The 14,177-nt window shown below is 48.4% G+C and overlaps 1 protein-coding gene across 8 annotated transcripts in view; it reads right to left on the bottom strand.

Moving 5' to 3' along the window:
- FNBP1 (formin binding protein 1) overlaps window positions 1–14,177 on the bottom strand; it is a 61,580-nt gene that overhangs the window by 26,907 nt on the left and 20,496 nt on the right. For all 8 annotated transcript variants that reach the window (XM_081967543.1, XM_081967541.1, XM_081967542.1 and 5 more), the window contains exons 5-8: window positions 12,446–12,508; window positions 11,098–11,202; window positions 3,087–3,215; window positions 304–450 (exon numbers count right to left, since the gene is read on the bottom strand). In XM_081967543.1, coding sequence (XP_081823669.1) covers window positions 304–450; window positions 3,087–3,215; window positions 11,098–11,202; window positions 12,446–12,508 — 444 coding nt within the window. The remainder of the gene's footprint in view (window positions 1–303; window positions 451–3,086; window positions 3,216–11,097; window positions 11,203–12,445; window positions 12,509–14,177) is intronic.

Genomic DNA, 14,177 nt, shown 5'->3' with positions numbered 1-14,177 from the left:
CATCATCCCTTGTAGGGTGGAGTCTGGGCGACTGAATGGAGCCAGCAGAGTGTTTTACTGGCCAGATGCCCTTCTTGTTGCCAATGTGGAGTTTTGTTCAGCAGATATATTTTCCTTGTGCCCAGAGAGAGAAATATCTGCCTCCACCTAGGATCGAACTCACAGCCCCCTGATTGGGAGGCGTGAGCTCCACCTCTAGGCCACTGCACCAACTCTATGGTTTATACCTGATGAACAAGGTTAAATATCACCTTCTCCATAACCCAGGTTTGATTCTAGGTCTGAAGGAAGCTGCCCACTTACGTGCTTTGGGTCAATGGAATCCACTGCCTTGGTGATCTCGTCCAGGCACTTTCCGATGATGGGCGTCACCTGGCGATCCACCTCAGCAAACGTCTTCATGGATTCCCCTATTCTGATGATCCGTCTCTCTTCCATGTCTTGGATTTTCTGGAGAGAGGAAGAATCACACATTTAACATCTCCCAGGGCCAACCCGTCCATGCAGCAACCTCATTAAGTGAGGTCTAGAGACTTTCTGGGATGCGGTGGCTCAGTGGCTAAAGACCCTGAGCTTGTCGATCAGAAAGGTTGGCAGGTCAGCAGTTCGAATCCCTAGCGCCGTGTAGCGGGGTGAGTTCCTGTGACTTGTCCCAGCTTCTGCCAACCTAGCAGTTCGAAAGCACATAAAAAATGCAAGGAGAAAACTAGGGACCACCTTTGGTGGGAAGGGAACAGCGTTTGTTTGTTCTGGTTGGTTTAAACTCTGAAGCTCCGTTTTGACTCTGTGCTCCGTGTGGCCCTGTAAAGCTAGTTGGCCATTAGGTCTTTGGCAGCGTTTCAAGGGAGATAAAGGTGGGTGCTTATCAGCCTTATCCCGAAGGACTTTGGCAGACTTCTGTCGGACTCTTTACAAACTATTTGTGACTCATTGCGGGCCGTGAATGAACATAATTCTCAGCCCTTGAAATAAAAAGAGGGTTTTGGGGACTAAGCGTGTGCTTTTTATTGTCATGGGAGGCCTAGGTCAGAATAGCTCCAAGTTTTCCATAATCAAAGTAACACAACTCTCTCCCTTTATCTGGATGAAGAGGTTTCCTAATTCCCTCCTGCAACTGGTTAGTGAGTGAAAGGCAGAGAGCCATTCCCGGGAAAACCTCCATGCAGGGAGATTATTTCTCAAAATTAGAAGCTGCTCACTCCAAATTCTTCTTATGACAGATTTGGGAATTTTCCACTCCACTTTTGGTCACGGAGAGGAACGGCTGCGATGAGTCTCTAAGGAGGCTGATGAAGATGACCAAAAAAAGAAGAAGCCACGGTAGGAGATGATATCAGATTATTACACATATTTGTTTGTTCCTGGCATTTGAAAGTTCCAGACACACGTGTGTGTGTGTGTTCTCCCGTGCTTTGGAAACATAACTATAAGAAATCCTCGACTTATGACCACAATGGAGCCCTATTGCTAAGCAAGATGGTTGTTAAGTGAACATTGCCCCATTTTATGAATTTTGTTGCCACTGTTGTTAAGCGAATCATTGTGTTTGTTAAGTTAGTTACCAGGGTTGTTAAGTGAATGCAGCTGCCTCGTGTGTCAGAAGGTCGCAAAAGGGGATCAGATGACCCTGGGACATGGCAACCGTTGTAAATACGAATCAGTCACCCAGCGTCTGAATTTTAACCCGGGGATGTTGCAGACTCATTGAACAAGTGTCTCACTTAACAACATAAATTTGGGGCTCTGTTCCGGTCATAAGTCAAGGACTGTGTTTATGACAGTTGCAGCGTCCAGGGAGATCATGTAATCTCCACTTGTGACTCTCCAACAAGCAAAGTCGACGTGGGAAGCCGGATTCACTAAACCAGAGCTCCCCAAACCTTTCGGACCTCAGAGGGACCACTACATTCGTAATTTTAAATCCCGCGGACCACTAACATGATCTGCCTAATGACCGGCTGGGTGGGCGTGGCTAGGTGATCATGTGACTGGGTGGGCATGGCCAACTCGATGTCACTCACGTTAAGGGGTGCCTCGCCAGCCTCTGCTCGCCCCTCCCCTCCCAGCCCCTCCTCGCCTGGGCTCCTAAGGGCCCCAACAGGAAGCAGTTGCTGGAGCTAAGCAGCCCCCAGGAGAAAGAGTTGGCAAAGCAGCCCAGCTCTTCCCTCCAGCCTTCGCCCAAAGCCCCTCACCAGGAAGCCGAAGCAGACCCCAAGTCACAATTTCTGCCCCCCCCCCAAAGACCCCAAAGGGGGAGACTCTCTGCAGCCACACAGCCGTTTATTGCACGTACCCGTCCCAGGGGCCGTAGTTGGAGGACCCCCTGATTTAGTGCAATATAAAAAGGGCAAATAATTTTTCTGCAGACCACCAAATTTTCTCCCTGTTGGTGACGGCTGCACTAAACAGCCTTTGACAATGGTCACATGACCAACTCTTGGCTTGGGACATCCAAGGCAGAGCCTCGGTTGGTTCAACCTGGCACCAGGCCGCCCCATCCGTCTTGTGCCTCTCCAGCTGCAGAGGGGTGAGTGACAGCGGCGTGACAAACAACGATGTCAACACAATGACAGCTCCGGAGTCTTTTGAACAACAGGCAGCTGTGTCGCTTCTGAGTCTGAATTCCTGCCAGGGTTTATTCATTCAGACGGAGCAAAAAGTAGCAGAAGATCGGGAGAAGTTAGGGCTGCCTTCGCCTAGAAAATCCTTGACTTACAACTGTTTCATTTAGTGACTGTTTGAAGTTACAACGGCACTTTGAAAAAAAGGGAACATTTTTCACTCTCATGACTGTTGCAGCATCCCCGTGGTCACCTGATCAAAATTGGGACCCTTGGCAACTCTGTTCCTAGTTATGACGGCCGCAGTGTTCCGTGATCGTGTGATCCCCTTTGGCGACCTTCTCAATGGGGAAGCTGGATTCACTTAATGACCGGGCTATTGACTTAACAACGGCAGTGTTTCACTGAACCACCGTCTCGCTTAGCCACAGAACCATGGGGCCAAATGGAGGTTGTAAGTCCAAGGACTGCATTGTTTGCTACCAAAAATAATTCGGAGACCGAAATTGCGAGAGGTTGCCTCACCTGGAAAATATTGGGGATGTGGGTGTGGTAATGTTCTCGCTGCTCCTGGTTGAATTTCTGTAAGGTGGACAGATACTCTCCTTTGCTGTCTTCGGCCATCTGGTGACGCAGCTGGGCTTGCTGGCGTGCCTGGAGGAGGAGGAGGAGGAGGAGAAATGGAAAATGTGGCAACCTTTCAACAAATGGGAAACTTGGCGGATGCTTCCGGGGATATTTTGCACCCTATTTCTGCCCCTGTGACTTCCGTTGCAAAGCAGCCTGGGAAATAATGGAGGGACCACAAAAGCCCCCCCCCCCCCGAAAGAAACAGAAACTGGCTAAGGAAAAAGGGAAGAGAGTCAGTGCGGTGGAGAGTTAAGATGCTGGAAGTTCTAGTACCGCCTTACCTGTGAGTGCTGGCTGGGTGACTTTGGGCCAATCACTGGGAGATGGTGAGTTCTAGTCTTGCTTTAGGCATGAATGCCATCTGGATGACCTTTGGGCCAGTCACCATAAAGTGGGACTAGAACTCACCAGGAGTCGGTGAGTTCTAGTACCGTCTTAGCCATGAAAGCTAGCTGGGTGACTTTGAGCCAATCACTAGGAGACTGCGAGTTCTAGTCCTGCTCTAGGCGCGCGCGCTCTCTCTCTCCCCTCTCCCTTTCTCTCTCCCTCTCTTTTTTTCTCTTCCTCCCTCCGTCCCTCTCTTTCTCTCTCTTTCTCTCTCTGTCTCTCTCCCCAACCCACCTGGCAAGGATATTGTGGGAAAAAGAGGAGCAGAAAAAGTTATGAATATGTTTACTACCTTGAGTTGCAGGCAGGAGTTTTTAGAAAAAGAACAATGGAATGGCCAGAGGGGCATCTCGTGCCTCTTCAAAAGCAGGAATTGGTTAACCGATTCCCCGCTGGCAATTGGTGCTGCCTTTGCATAAATATTTTCCATCAACAATCCCTTTGTAAGTCAGCTCCTCCGCCCACCTCGGCCTCTCAGCAAGTTTTTCCTCCGTCTGGCGTTCCTTTCTCAGCCCACTTGCTTCGGCTGCCTCCCCAGCCTCCCTCTCATCTGCTTCGCATCAGGGGCCTTCTCAGCCCCACCACCCTGGAACTCCCGGCTCCCGCTTGCATCTCCCCAGATGTTGCAGCCTGCTTTGGGGAAGGGCCCAGGCTCCCTGGGGAGGAGCGCCAGGGGTGAAGAAGGCCCCCCTGCACGCGTGCAGAGTGCATCCCTGTGCCCTTCGGAAGACAACCCCCCCCCCCTTAAAAAAACCAAAACGAAACGGAGGGGCATTTTCCAGGGAAGGGGAGTGCTGGGTCCTGTTGCCAGCCCTTATATGGTGAGATTTGGGAGAAAGAATCTATCGGCTTTCCACCGGGCCCCCCCTGACTGCTTAAGGTTGCATTCTATCCCGAGGGAGGGAGGAGAAAAGGAAGAAGAAGAAGAGGGAGAGTGGAATAAGAACAGGAAGAGGAGGATGGGTGGAGGAGGAGGAGGAGAAAAGAAAGGAAGAGAGCGGAAGGAAGGAAAAGAGGAAAAGAAAAGGAGGAGAGGAGGCGGGGTGTAGAAGGAGGAAGAGAAGAAAGGAGCAAGAGGAGGAGGAAGAGGAGGATGTGAAGGAGAAGGAGAGGAGGAGTAAAAGGAAGAGGAGGAGAGGAGGAGGAAGAGAAGAGAAGAAAGGAAAAGGAAGAGGAGGAGAAGGAGTAGAGAAGAAAGAAGAAGAGAGAAGAAAGAGGAAGAGGAGGAGGATGGGAGAAGGAGAAGGAGTGAAGAAAGGAGGAGAAAAGGAGGAAGAGGAAGAGGAGGAAGCTGGGAGGAGAAGGAGAAGGAGAGAAGAAAGAAGAGGAGGAGAGAAGGGGAAGACGAGGAGAAGGAGAAGAAGCAGTCTGAAAGGAATTTTCAAGCACTCAGAACGATCAGAAAAACAGGATGCAGGGGATGGATTTTGGCCGCAGGATGGGTTTTGCTGCAGTGTTAAAAAAGACAACTTTGCTTCCTTGAATTTCTTTGGGAAAAGGCCCCTTTGAGGGTGCTCCAATCACAGTGTGTTAATTGGGGGGTGGGGGGGGGAGAGAGAATGGACAGAAGGGGTGTATTTAAGGCAGCCAGAACCCACTACAGGCAATTAGTCAGAACACAAGAATTTTTTTTTAAAAGCGTGCAATCCTTATGATGCATGTGCTTGGAATCCACATATGTTGATTATTACAAACAGAGACAAATATTTTGGTTTCTCTCCCTGTTTTTGACATTAAATCCATCCTGTTTCCTCATCGGCCTGCTCTTCGTTTTCATGAAAGGTCCTGCATGACAGAAATTTCCATGCGACGTAGTTTTACACACTCATTTTTGCACACAATTTTCTTTCCCCCTTACACCCCACATTGGCATTTATTTTTGACTAACATCTCTCTCTCTCTCTTTCTTCTGGATGTTGCTGAATTTTTTAAAAAAAGTGCATGGAAGTTCTGAAAGAATGTAGGAAATTGACAAAAGAATGAATTTACTCGGACAGCTGAGTTAGTTAAACAATACTGCATTGAACCATATGACTTGGGTGATATTCCTCATAGTGTTGTGGCCCACCAGTGGCCAGTTAATTTCTCATGGTGGCCTGTTGTGGCTGGCCAGCAGAGCTGGAGGCAGATTCGGACGGTGCGGTGGTTGGGGAGGAAGATGGGCCAGTCCTGGAGTCTGGGGAAGGCTCGGATGAGGGCTCTGTGTCGGAGGCAGAGAGGGGGCCAGGGCTGTCTGATAGTTGTCAGCTGCTTTCGGAGTCAGACCTCAGTGGGGCAGAAGAACAGCTGGAGCCTGTTCCCAGTGTGCGCATGCGCAGTCTGGCCAGATGAAGGGAAGAGCTGAAGAACAGGGGTCGACTTGGGAGGAAAGGCCACGGGTGGACAATGAATGGCCCTTCCCAGAGGGAATAAAAAGAGGAGCGAAAGGGGAGTGGAGTTTGCAGGAGACAATTAGTCAGCTTCATTGGTTCGTGACTCTCTGAGGCTCCTTGCCAAGTTCTGCAGATCTCGGCCTGGCAGCTCTCCAAGCCAGATAAGGTCTATGACTATAAATCCCTACACTCAGGACAGCAACTTATACAGAGACACAACAAGCCATTTCCTCATGGACGGAATCCCTTCCCTACATCCTTATGTTCAGGTTAACAACTCATACAGAGACACAACAGGCAGCTTCCTCATAGGAGGAATCCCTTTCCTACATCTCTACACTCAGGGCTGCAACTCATTCAGAGACACAATACATAGCTTCCTCCCTCAAGGTGGCTTTTCCTACATCCCTAAATTCAAAGCGGTAACTCACACAGAGCCACGACGGGCAGAAGCATAAAACTGTTGTTATTCCATCCCTCTTGAGAATTCCTGGACAAAATTGGCTCTTAGCCTCCCTTCTAATTTATCTCTCCTTTCCATCTTAGCCCAAGAAGCATCAAGCCTGGCTTTGGAAAAATCTGTTCCCTAACCCTTCCCAGATTCCAGAAACGGCAAAAGTGTCAATAAATAGATTTTTTTTTTGTTCCCTACAAAGGGAAGCCCAGGGCGGATAGCCGCTTGTAAGAGGCTAATTCTAGAGGAGCACAGCTGATCTACAAAGAATAACAATCCAAAATCATTCTATCTTCTCTCTTCTCTCTCTCTTTCTTTCTTTCTTTCTTTCTTTTTGGGATGACCCACCCTCTTCCAGCCCAAATCCTGCATTGCCCTGTTGCCAAACCAGCTGCTCGTCCGAGAAGATAAACAAGGCAAGAACAGAGAACAAAACATGCCAAGTTCTGCTTCAAAAATAAACTGGATTAGATGACTTTAAAAAAAAAAAATCAACTTTTGGAGTTTGGCTTCACGCATCCACCAAGAAACAGTCACGTCTCAATTTTGCCAGCATCAGGGACACCCAAAATTATCATACATACATACAATTGAAGGGCTGGGAAAGGCTGATATTTGATAAAAACGACACCACACGCCCTGGTGCATTTTATCAGGGAGTTCACACACACACACAGCACTGAGATAAAATGCAATTTAGTTCTGCTGTTTTGCCTTTGGAGAATCGCTTAGGTGCCAATTCTGAGTTGAACCGTTCCAAAGTTTGGCTCGTTTTAACTCATGCAGAATACAGGAAGTAGAATGCAGGATATCAGAGTTGGAAGGGACCTCAGAGGTCTTCTAGTCCAACCCCCTCTCTGCTCAGGCAGGAGAGCCAATATCATTCCGGATTTTCTCCCTATCAGGAAATTTCTCCTTGATTCTAGGTTGCTTCTCTCCATCCGTCATTCATTCCATACATTCCATCATCTTCCTCTTATTCCCCTTTTTAATCAGATTCCCAAGATTTGGAATATCGGAAGAAACATGGCTACTCAGAGAGAACTATGCCTGGGATCCTAAAGTCCTCTGTTAAAGGGCAGATACGTTTAGTCCTGGCTAACTGCAAACGTGGCCACTTTTCACACTTAGAACCTTTGCCTCATCCAATCAGCAGGGTCGCCTGATCGAAATTAAGAGGCTCTAGGGATTCGAACCCCGGAACTGCCGACCTTTCTGATCAACAAACTCAGCGTCTTAGCCACTGAGCCACCGCACCCCTTCAAGTTTCAAGATGATTGATTGATAATTCAAGATAACCATCTCTTTGTGGGGCTTCCAAATTTGCAATTGTGCAGAGAGGTGTGCAAGGGGAGTGAACGGACGGACCACCCAGGAGGAGGATAAATTTCTCTGTATTTTCCATGGAAGTTAATTCGCCCTTCCCCACGCCCACCGAGGCTGGAGTTTGCTGGGCTTCAGAAGAATGATTCATCTTTTTTATTTATTTAAACCCGATGTGATTGCCTGATACGGCAACTGGGTATGTTTTGCCTCTGGCTTTAGATCAAGGGGCTCCCCCGCGGCTTGTTTGGCCAGTTGGGAGTATTTAAACAAATACATAATTTTAAAAAAGAGAACCTCGTGTTAGGAAGTGGGGCAGTTTCAGGAACAAGAGCAAAAATAACGAAGTGGTAAGAACCTGGGATTAACCATTTCTGAATAGTGTCATTGAGCCATTCAGAGACAGAATGGGATAAGTAAGGTTTTGTTTTTTAAAAAAAAAGAATCCCTGCATGTAGAAAACTAGCACAATAAACCTCACAAAGAGAAATCTAGCACAAGACAATGCAAGTTGCTTTTATAACTTTTTCAGATTTGTTAGAACTTTCACAGCTCAACAAAGATGGATCCCCCCCCCCAAAGGGTGCTCACTTTTGAAGGGTGCAAAATGAACCCTAATTTGTTTGGAGTGGAAAACAAGATACTGGTCCCTATTATGCAAGGAGCATCAGTACAGATTAAAAACAGCCTTGGAAAGAGGAGGAGGAGGAGGAGGAAGTGGAGAGGAAGGAAGGAAATAGGAAATAGAGAAAGAAGAGGATAAAGAGAAAGAAGGAGGATGAAGAAATAAATAAATAGGAGAAGGGGAGGAAGAGAAGAAGGAGGAGGAGATAAAGAGGAGAAGAAAGAAGAGGAGGAGAAAGAAGAAAGAAGAGATAATAAAGGGAAGGGAAGAAGAGAATAAGAAGATAGAAGAGAAGGAGGAGAAAGAGAAGGAGGAGGAGAGATAAATAGGAGAAGGGAAAGGAAGAGAAGGAGAAGATGGAAGAAAAGGAGAAGGAGGAGAAAAAGGGGGGAGAAGGAGAAAGAAAAAAAGAAGGAAGAGATAAACAGGAGAAGGGAAAGGAAGAGAAGGAGAAGATGGAAGAAAAGGGGGAGAAGGAGAAAGAAAAAAAGAAGGAAGAGATAAATAAACAGGAGAAGGGGAGGAAGAGGAGAAAGAAAAGGAGGAAATATCTCCCTTGCAGTGTTCAGAAAGTAAAATATATATATATATATATATATTTTCCACCACCGCTCAGCCACCAGGGAGCTCAAGTTAAGCACCAAAATGCTTTACCAGATATTATAATCAGGAAGGAATGCAGGGCAATTATCTCCCAGGGCTAATGAGTGGAGGAGAAAGAAGCACAAAAGAAAACCCTAATGAGGCGCCAACCAAGAGGGCAGAGCTGTGATCGCAGACCCTGCCCTAAAACTCTGGCCAACCCCCACCCCCACCTGTTCTGCCCCAGATGCGCTCACCTTAAACTCACGCAACGCAAATATGTACCATACTTGGTACACAGATGACTTACCCTCTGGAAACAAATACTGGGTGGGGGTGAAAACACCCCTGGTGTGCGTGCCTGCGTGTGTGTGTGTGTTCCAGCATAACTCTGGAATGCCTGGCCCGTTAAAGAGAGCAAGTGCTGCGTCCTAGAGCAGCAATTGTTTGTGATGTCATGGGAGGGAGAAGAGAGAGCCTAGGCCATTAAGGAGAGCGAGTGACTAGACGCCCTTGTGTTGGCAGGGTGATGTCTCTGCTTTTTAGTAGGCTGCCTAGCTTTGCCATCGCTTTCCTCCCCAGGAGCAAGCCTCTTTTCATTTCTTTTCATTTCAGTTAAACTAGACCTACCCAGAGGGAGGGAGCGTCCACCCTTCCCTGCACCAGTTTCCCCAAAATGGTAAAAGAACCAAAGGCGGAGCTAAAACAAAGTCTGCTCACTTTTCAAGTCCGTCACAATTTTTCCACACGGCCCACAACATTTGTGCTTCCTGAGCAAGTTGGGGAAAGGCAGAAATTCAAAGAGGGGAACTTGAAATAATGGACCGTGTTATAAAATAAACCGTCCACGAAATGCACAAAATCTCCAGGCCTTCCTCTAGGCAGCCCTCGGCAGCTCATTTAGTGACCCTTCAAAGCTGCAACGGTGCTGAAAAAAAGTGACTTTCACACTTCCGACCGTTGGCTTTGCTTGTCGGAAGCTGGATTTGCTTAACAAGAGCAGGATTCACTGGACAACTGCAGGGAATCACTTAACAGTGGCAAAAAAAGGACCTAAAATTATTGGCTGCGACTCACTTAGATCCGATTGCTGAAAACAAGATCAACCGATCAAAGCCGGCCAAGCCAACTAGTCCTGTCCTGCCCATCTCACCGAGACGCAACGTATTTTAGCTTTCTACAACTCAACCCGAAGCCAAGGGAGCTGCCTGCAGAGGCTGGGGAATCTCCTGCCACAGGAAGGAGGCAGCCAAGCCGAGGGAAATCCAGAAATCCAGGGGCTGCTAACAAAAGGTAGAGGCTGAAAACAACTCGGTTGCGTCATCCTAGGAAGGCCAAGTTAGCGCTAAGCTACAGAGAGAGAGAGAGAAGGATGAGAGAGAAGTTACAGAGAAGGAGAGAGAAGAGAGAGAAGAGGAGGAAGAGAAAGAAAGAAAGGAGAGAGAGGAGAGAGAAATAAAAGAGAGAAAGAAGGGGGAAGAGAGACAGAAAGGGAAAGAGAGTGAAAGAGAAGAGAGAGAGGAGAGAGAAAGAGAAGGGAGGGAGTGTGAAAGGGAAGAGAGAGAGAGAGAAATAAGAGGGGAGGGGGGGCACCAGAAGCAACAAGAGCAGCAGCAGTAGCCCTGTAAATAAACAATGTGCTATTCTGCAGCACAATTATATAAGCTTCGTATCACATGTCCCCAGCCACACAAAGGAAGGGACTTAAGACTTAACACACTTCACAAAACCACACACACACACACGGTGTTCTCTGGGGCCAGCCACGCGTCATGTGCACGCCAGGCACGGATGGGGTGGAGGCGAATGCCCAGAATTGAAGGGTGCCAAGGCAAGGGAGGATCCCACAAGGCTTCCGACAAGCAAAGACAAGGGGGGGGGGGGGGAAGAGAGACAGATTCGCTCAACGACCATGTGATGAGCAGTCATTGTGAGTTGCGAAAGGGCCATAAGAGGTTTTCAAGAAGAGAGTGGACACCCGTTTGTCTGGAACAGTACTGTAGACAGTCTCTTACTCAAGCAGGAGGTTGGACTAGATGACCTCCAAGGTCCCTTCCGACTCTCTTATTCTGGGACCAAAATTGAGCAAAATAGGTTTCTCCCTTTTCGTGCATCTCTCTCTCTCTCTCTCTCTCTCTCACACACACACACACACCCCCCTACCTTTTCGACATCTGCTTTCGTGACATTGAGGTCCGCATCCATCTTCTCGAAGTATTGCTGTGCTCGGTCGGCTTCTTTGCAGTCCCGTTCAAAACGTCGCTTGCTCTGACGAGGGAAGGAAGAGCGTTAGGAAGGACTAGAGGGGACCTGATGGCAGGGGCTTCCCCAAAGATGGGGGGCTCACCCTGTTTTCCAAAGCACCAGAAGGCAAGACGATGGATGGAAACTAATCAAGGAGAGAAGCAATCTTGGGTTTAGGACAAGCTCCCTACCAGAACAATTAACTCCTTGCCACCAGAAGTTGTGGGCGCTCCGTCAGTGGAAGTTTTTAAGAAGACAATGGACAGTCATTTGTCTGGAATGGGATAGGGTCTCCTGCATGATCAGGGGGCTGGACTAGAAGACCTCCAAGGTCCCTTCCAGCTCTATTCTGATTGATTGGTTCTAACAATGATTTTACAGGTCATCCTCCTTCAGCCACTGCCTCATTTAGCGACAATTACGGCAGGGATGAGAAAGCAACTTTACAACCAAACCTCGTGCTGCCCATCTCTTAATTGTGGTTTTTTGGGGAAAATTTTAATATTTCGATACGCCTAGTTTTCATATTTTTATTGTTGTTTTAAAAAAATATATTCTGTAATAAGTGACCCAGAGTCCTCTTTTAAGGGAGATTGGCAGCATACAATTAAAAAAAAATCAGGTAAAGGAAACGATTCCCCTCGCACATCTGTGCTAGTCGTTCCTGCCTCTAGGGGGTGGTGCTCATCTCCGTTTGAAAGCCAAAGAGCCAGTGCTCCCTGGTCATGTGGCTGGCATGACTAAACGCCAAAGGTGCACGGAACGCTGTTGCCTTCCCACCAAAGGTGGTCCCTATTTTTTCTACTTGCATTTATTACGTGCTTTCAAACTGCTCGGTTGGCAGAAAATGGGAGAAGTCACGGGAGTTCACTTGGTTACACGGCGCTAGAGATTCAAACTGCCGAAGTGTCAATCTTTCTGATTGACAAGCTCAGCCTCTTAGCCACTGAGCCACTGCGTCCCAAAAGAAAATTTAAAAACATTAATCAATCAATAAAATAGATAATAATTACAACCTTTGTCGGTCTGTAGAGTCAAGGAAAGCGGAAGTCAGACCTGTAAGCACCCTCACGGATTCATTTAGCAACCACTTTGCTCAATGACCAAGTTGCGGGTCCCAGCTGTGATCCCTAATATGTGGATGGCTTTTGCTCCAGAGGCCATTGGTGTGTGGAGCAAACCCACGTCCTTTAGTTAGCAGGTAGACTTTTACAAACAGCCCAGAAATGTTAAACCTAACATAGAACGGAGTCACACACGCACTTACCGATTCCAGCTGTTTCCAACAGGTTTCTATGTGTTGCTGCGCTTTCCGTCCGTCGTGAAAATGCTGGAAGGAAAAATTCACAAGATCTTATTTTTTTTTAATAAAAGGCAGACTTGGGTCAAAAGAGGCAAATTTATTGCCATTTTTATGATTGGAGTTTGTTCTGACGGAGGCTTCCCAAGAGCCTGAAGCAAATTCCTGGTCCCGACAAAACCCCCTTTTTATTACTGTGAATTCTGCTCCTTCACCTCCAGCAAAGTCTTTCAAGGGAGGATTTACAGTCACAGACCTTCTCTGGCTTGGAGAGCTGCCAGGCCGATCTCTGCAGAACTTGGCAAGGAGCCTCAGAGAGTCAGGAACCAATGAAACAAACTGATTGCCTCCTGCAAACTCCACTCCCCTTTCGCTCCTCTTTTTATTCCCTATGGGAGGGGACATTCATTGTCCACCCGTGGCCTTACTGCCAAGTTGACCCCTGTTCTTTAGCTCTTCCCTTTGTCTGGCCACTCTGGGCATGCGCACACTGGGAACAGGCTCCAGCTGTTCCTCTGCCTCACTGATGTCTAGCTACGAAAGGAGCTGAGAACTGTCGGACGGCTCTTCCCCCCTCCCTGCCTCCGACACAGAGCCCTCACCAGAGCCTTCCCAAGACTCCAGGACAGCTCAGCACAGCTGAGACAGCACAGCTCCCATCTTCTCCAGCTACACCGAGTGAGTGAAAGACCTCTCCTGCCCGCTACTGTCCCCCTTCAGTCAACCGCATCGTTGGCCGTTCTATTTTGAGTGCAACGTCCTTCATGCCACTGAACATGGAGCACCAGAGCGCCATCCAGACAGGAGAACAACCCTTAATGGACCTTCTGGGCATCCGGCCAGTGAAGGAACACCCTTTGGCTGAAGGGTGAAGTTGTCTTCTGAAGAAGGCTGGGGAGAAACACTGTGGGCCGTGGAGACCGTCCTTCTCCCAAACCGTCAGGTGCTCCTCACAAAGCATCCGGAGATGCTGGCGATGGGACAACAACATTCTTTGCTTTAACCACAAGGCTCCATCAGCCAAGTGGCTGCACAGGGAAGAGGCTTGATGTGGTTGCTAACTCTTCAGAGCGGGCAGCAACTCAACACTCAACCTGCCCAAAGAAGTGCTGATCCAGTTCCACAGAGGAATGATTGTCCTCTGCACCTCCATCACTGCCTGGTTTGGCTCCGCAACCCAACAAGGGCAGACAAGGCGGACTTCAGAGGAGAAACAGCACTGCAGGCAAAACAATGGCTGCCAACCTGCCTTCCATGGATGACCTGCACACGGCCCGAGTCAAAAGGAGGGCTGTGAAAATATATACACACCTCTCGCATCCTGGACATGAATTGTTTCAACTCCTGCCCTCAAAACGACACTATAGGGCCCTGCACACCAAGACAACTAGACACAAGGACAGTTACCCCCCCCCACCTCCCGCCCGGAACGCCATCACTCTGCTAATCCTCGTAGCTACGACCATCACAATGTCCCCGCAGTCACGTGATCAAAATTCAGCATGCATTTGTGGTGGCTGCCACGGGGTCACGTGACACCCCCCCCCTCATTTAGCAACTGTTCGAAGTTACAGTGACGTTGAAAGAAGTGACTGAGGACCTCTCCTTGTGCCTGCGACCGTCACAATGTACCCGTCACGGTCATGTCGTTGGGCGCTAAGCAAGTGGCACGTATTGACGGTGGGCTGCCGAATCCTGT

This window comes from Natrix helvetica (assembly GCF_964273705.1).
Source record: "Natrix helvetica genome assembly, chromosome: 15".
NCBI classification, from domain to species: Eukaryota; Metazoa; Chordata; class Lepidosauria; order Squamata; family Natricidae; genus Natrix; species Natrix helvetica.
The sequence above is the reverse complement of the archived record's forward strand: the minus strand, read 5'-3'. Positions and strand labels throughout refer to the sequence as shown.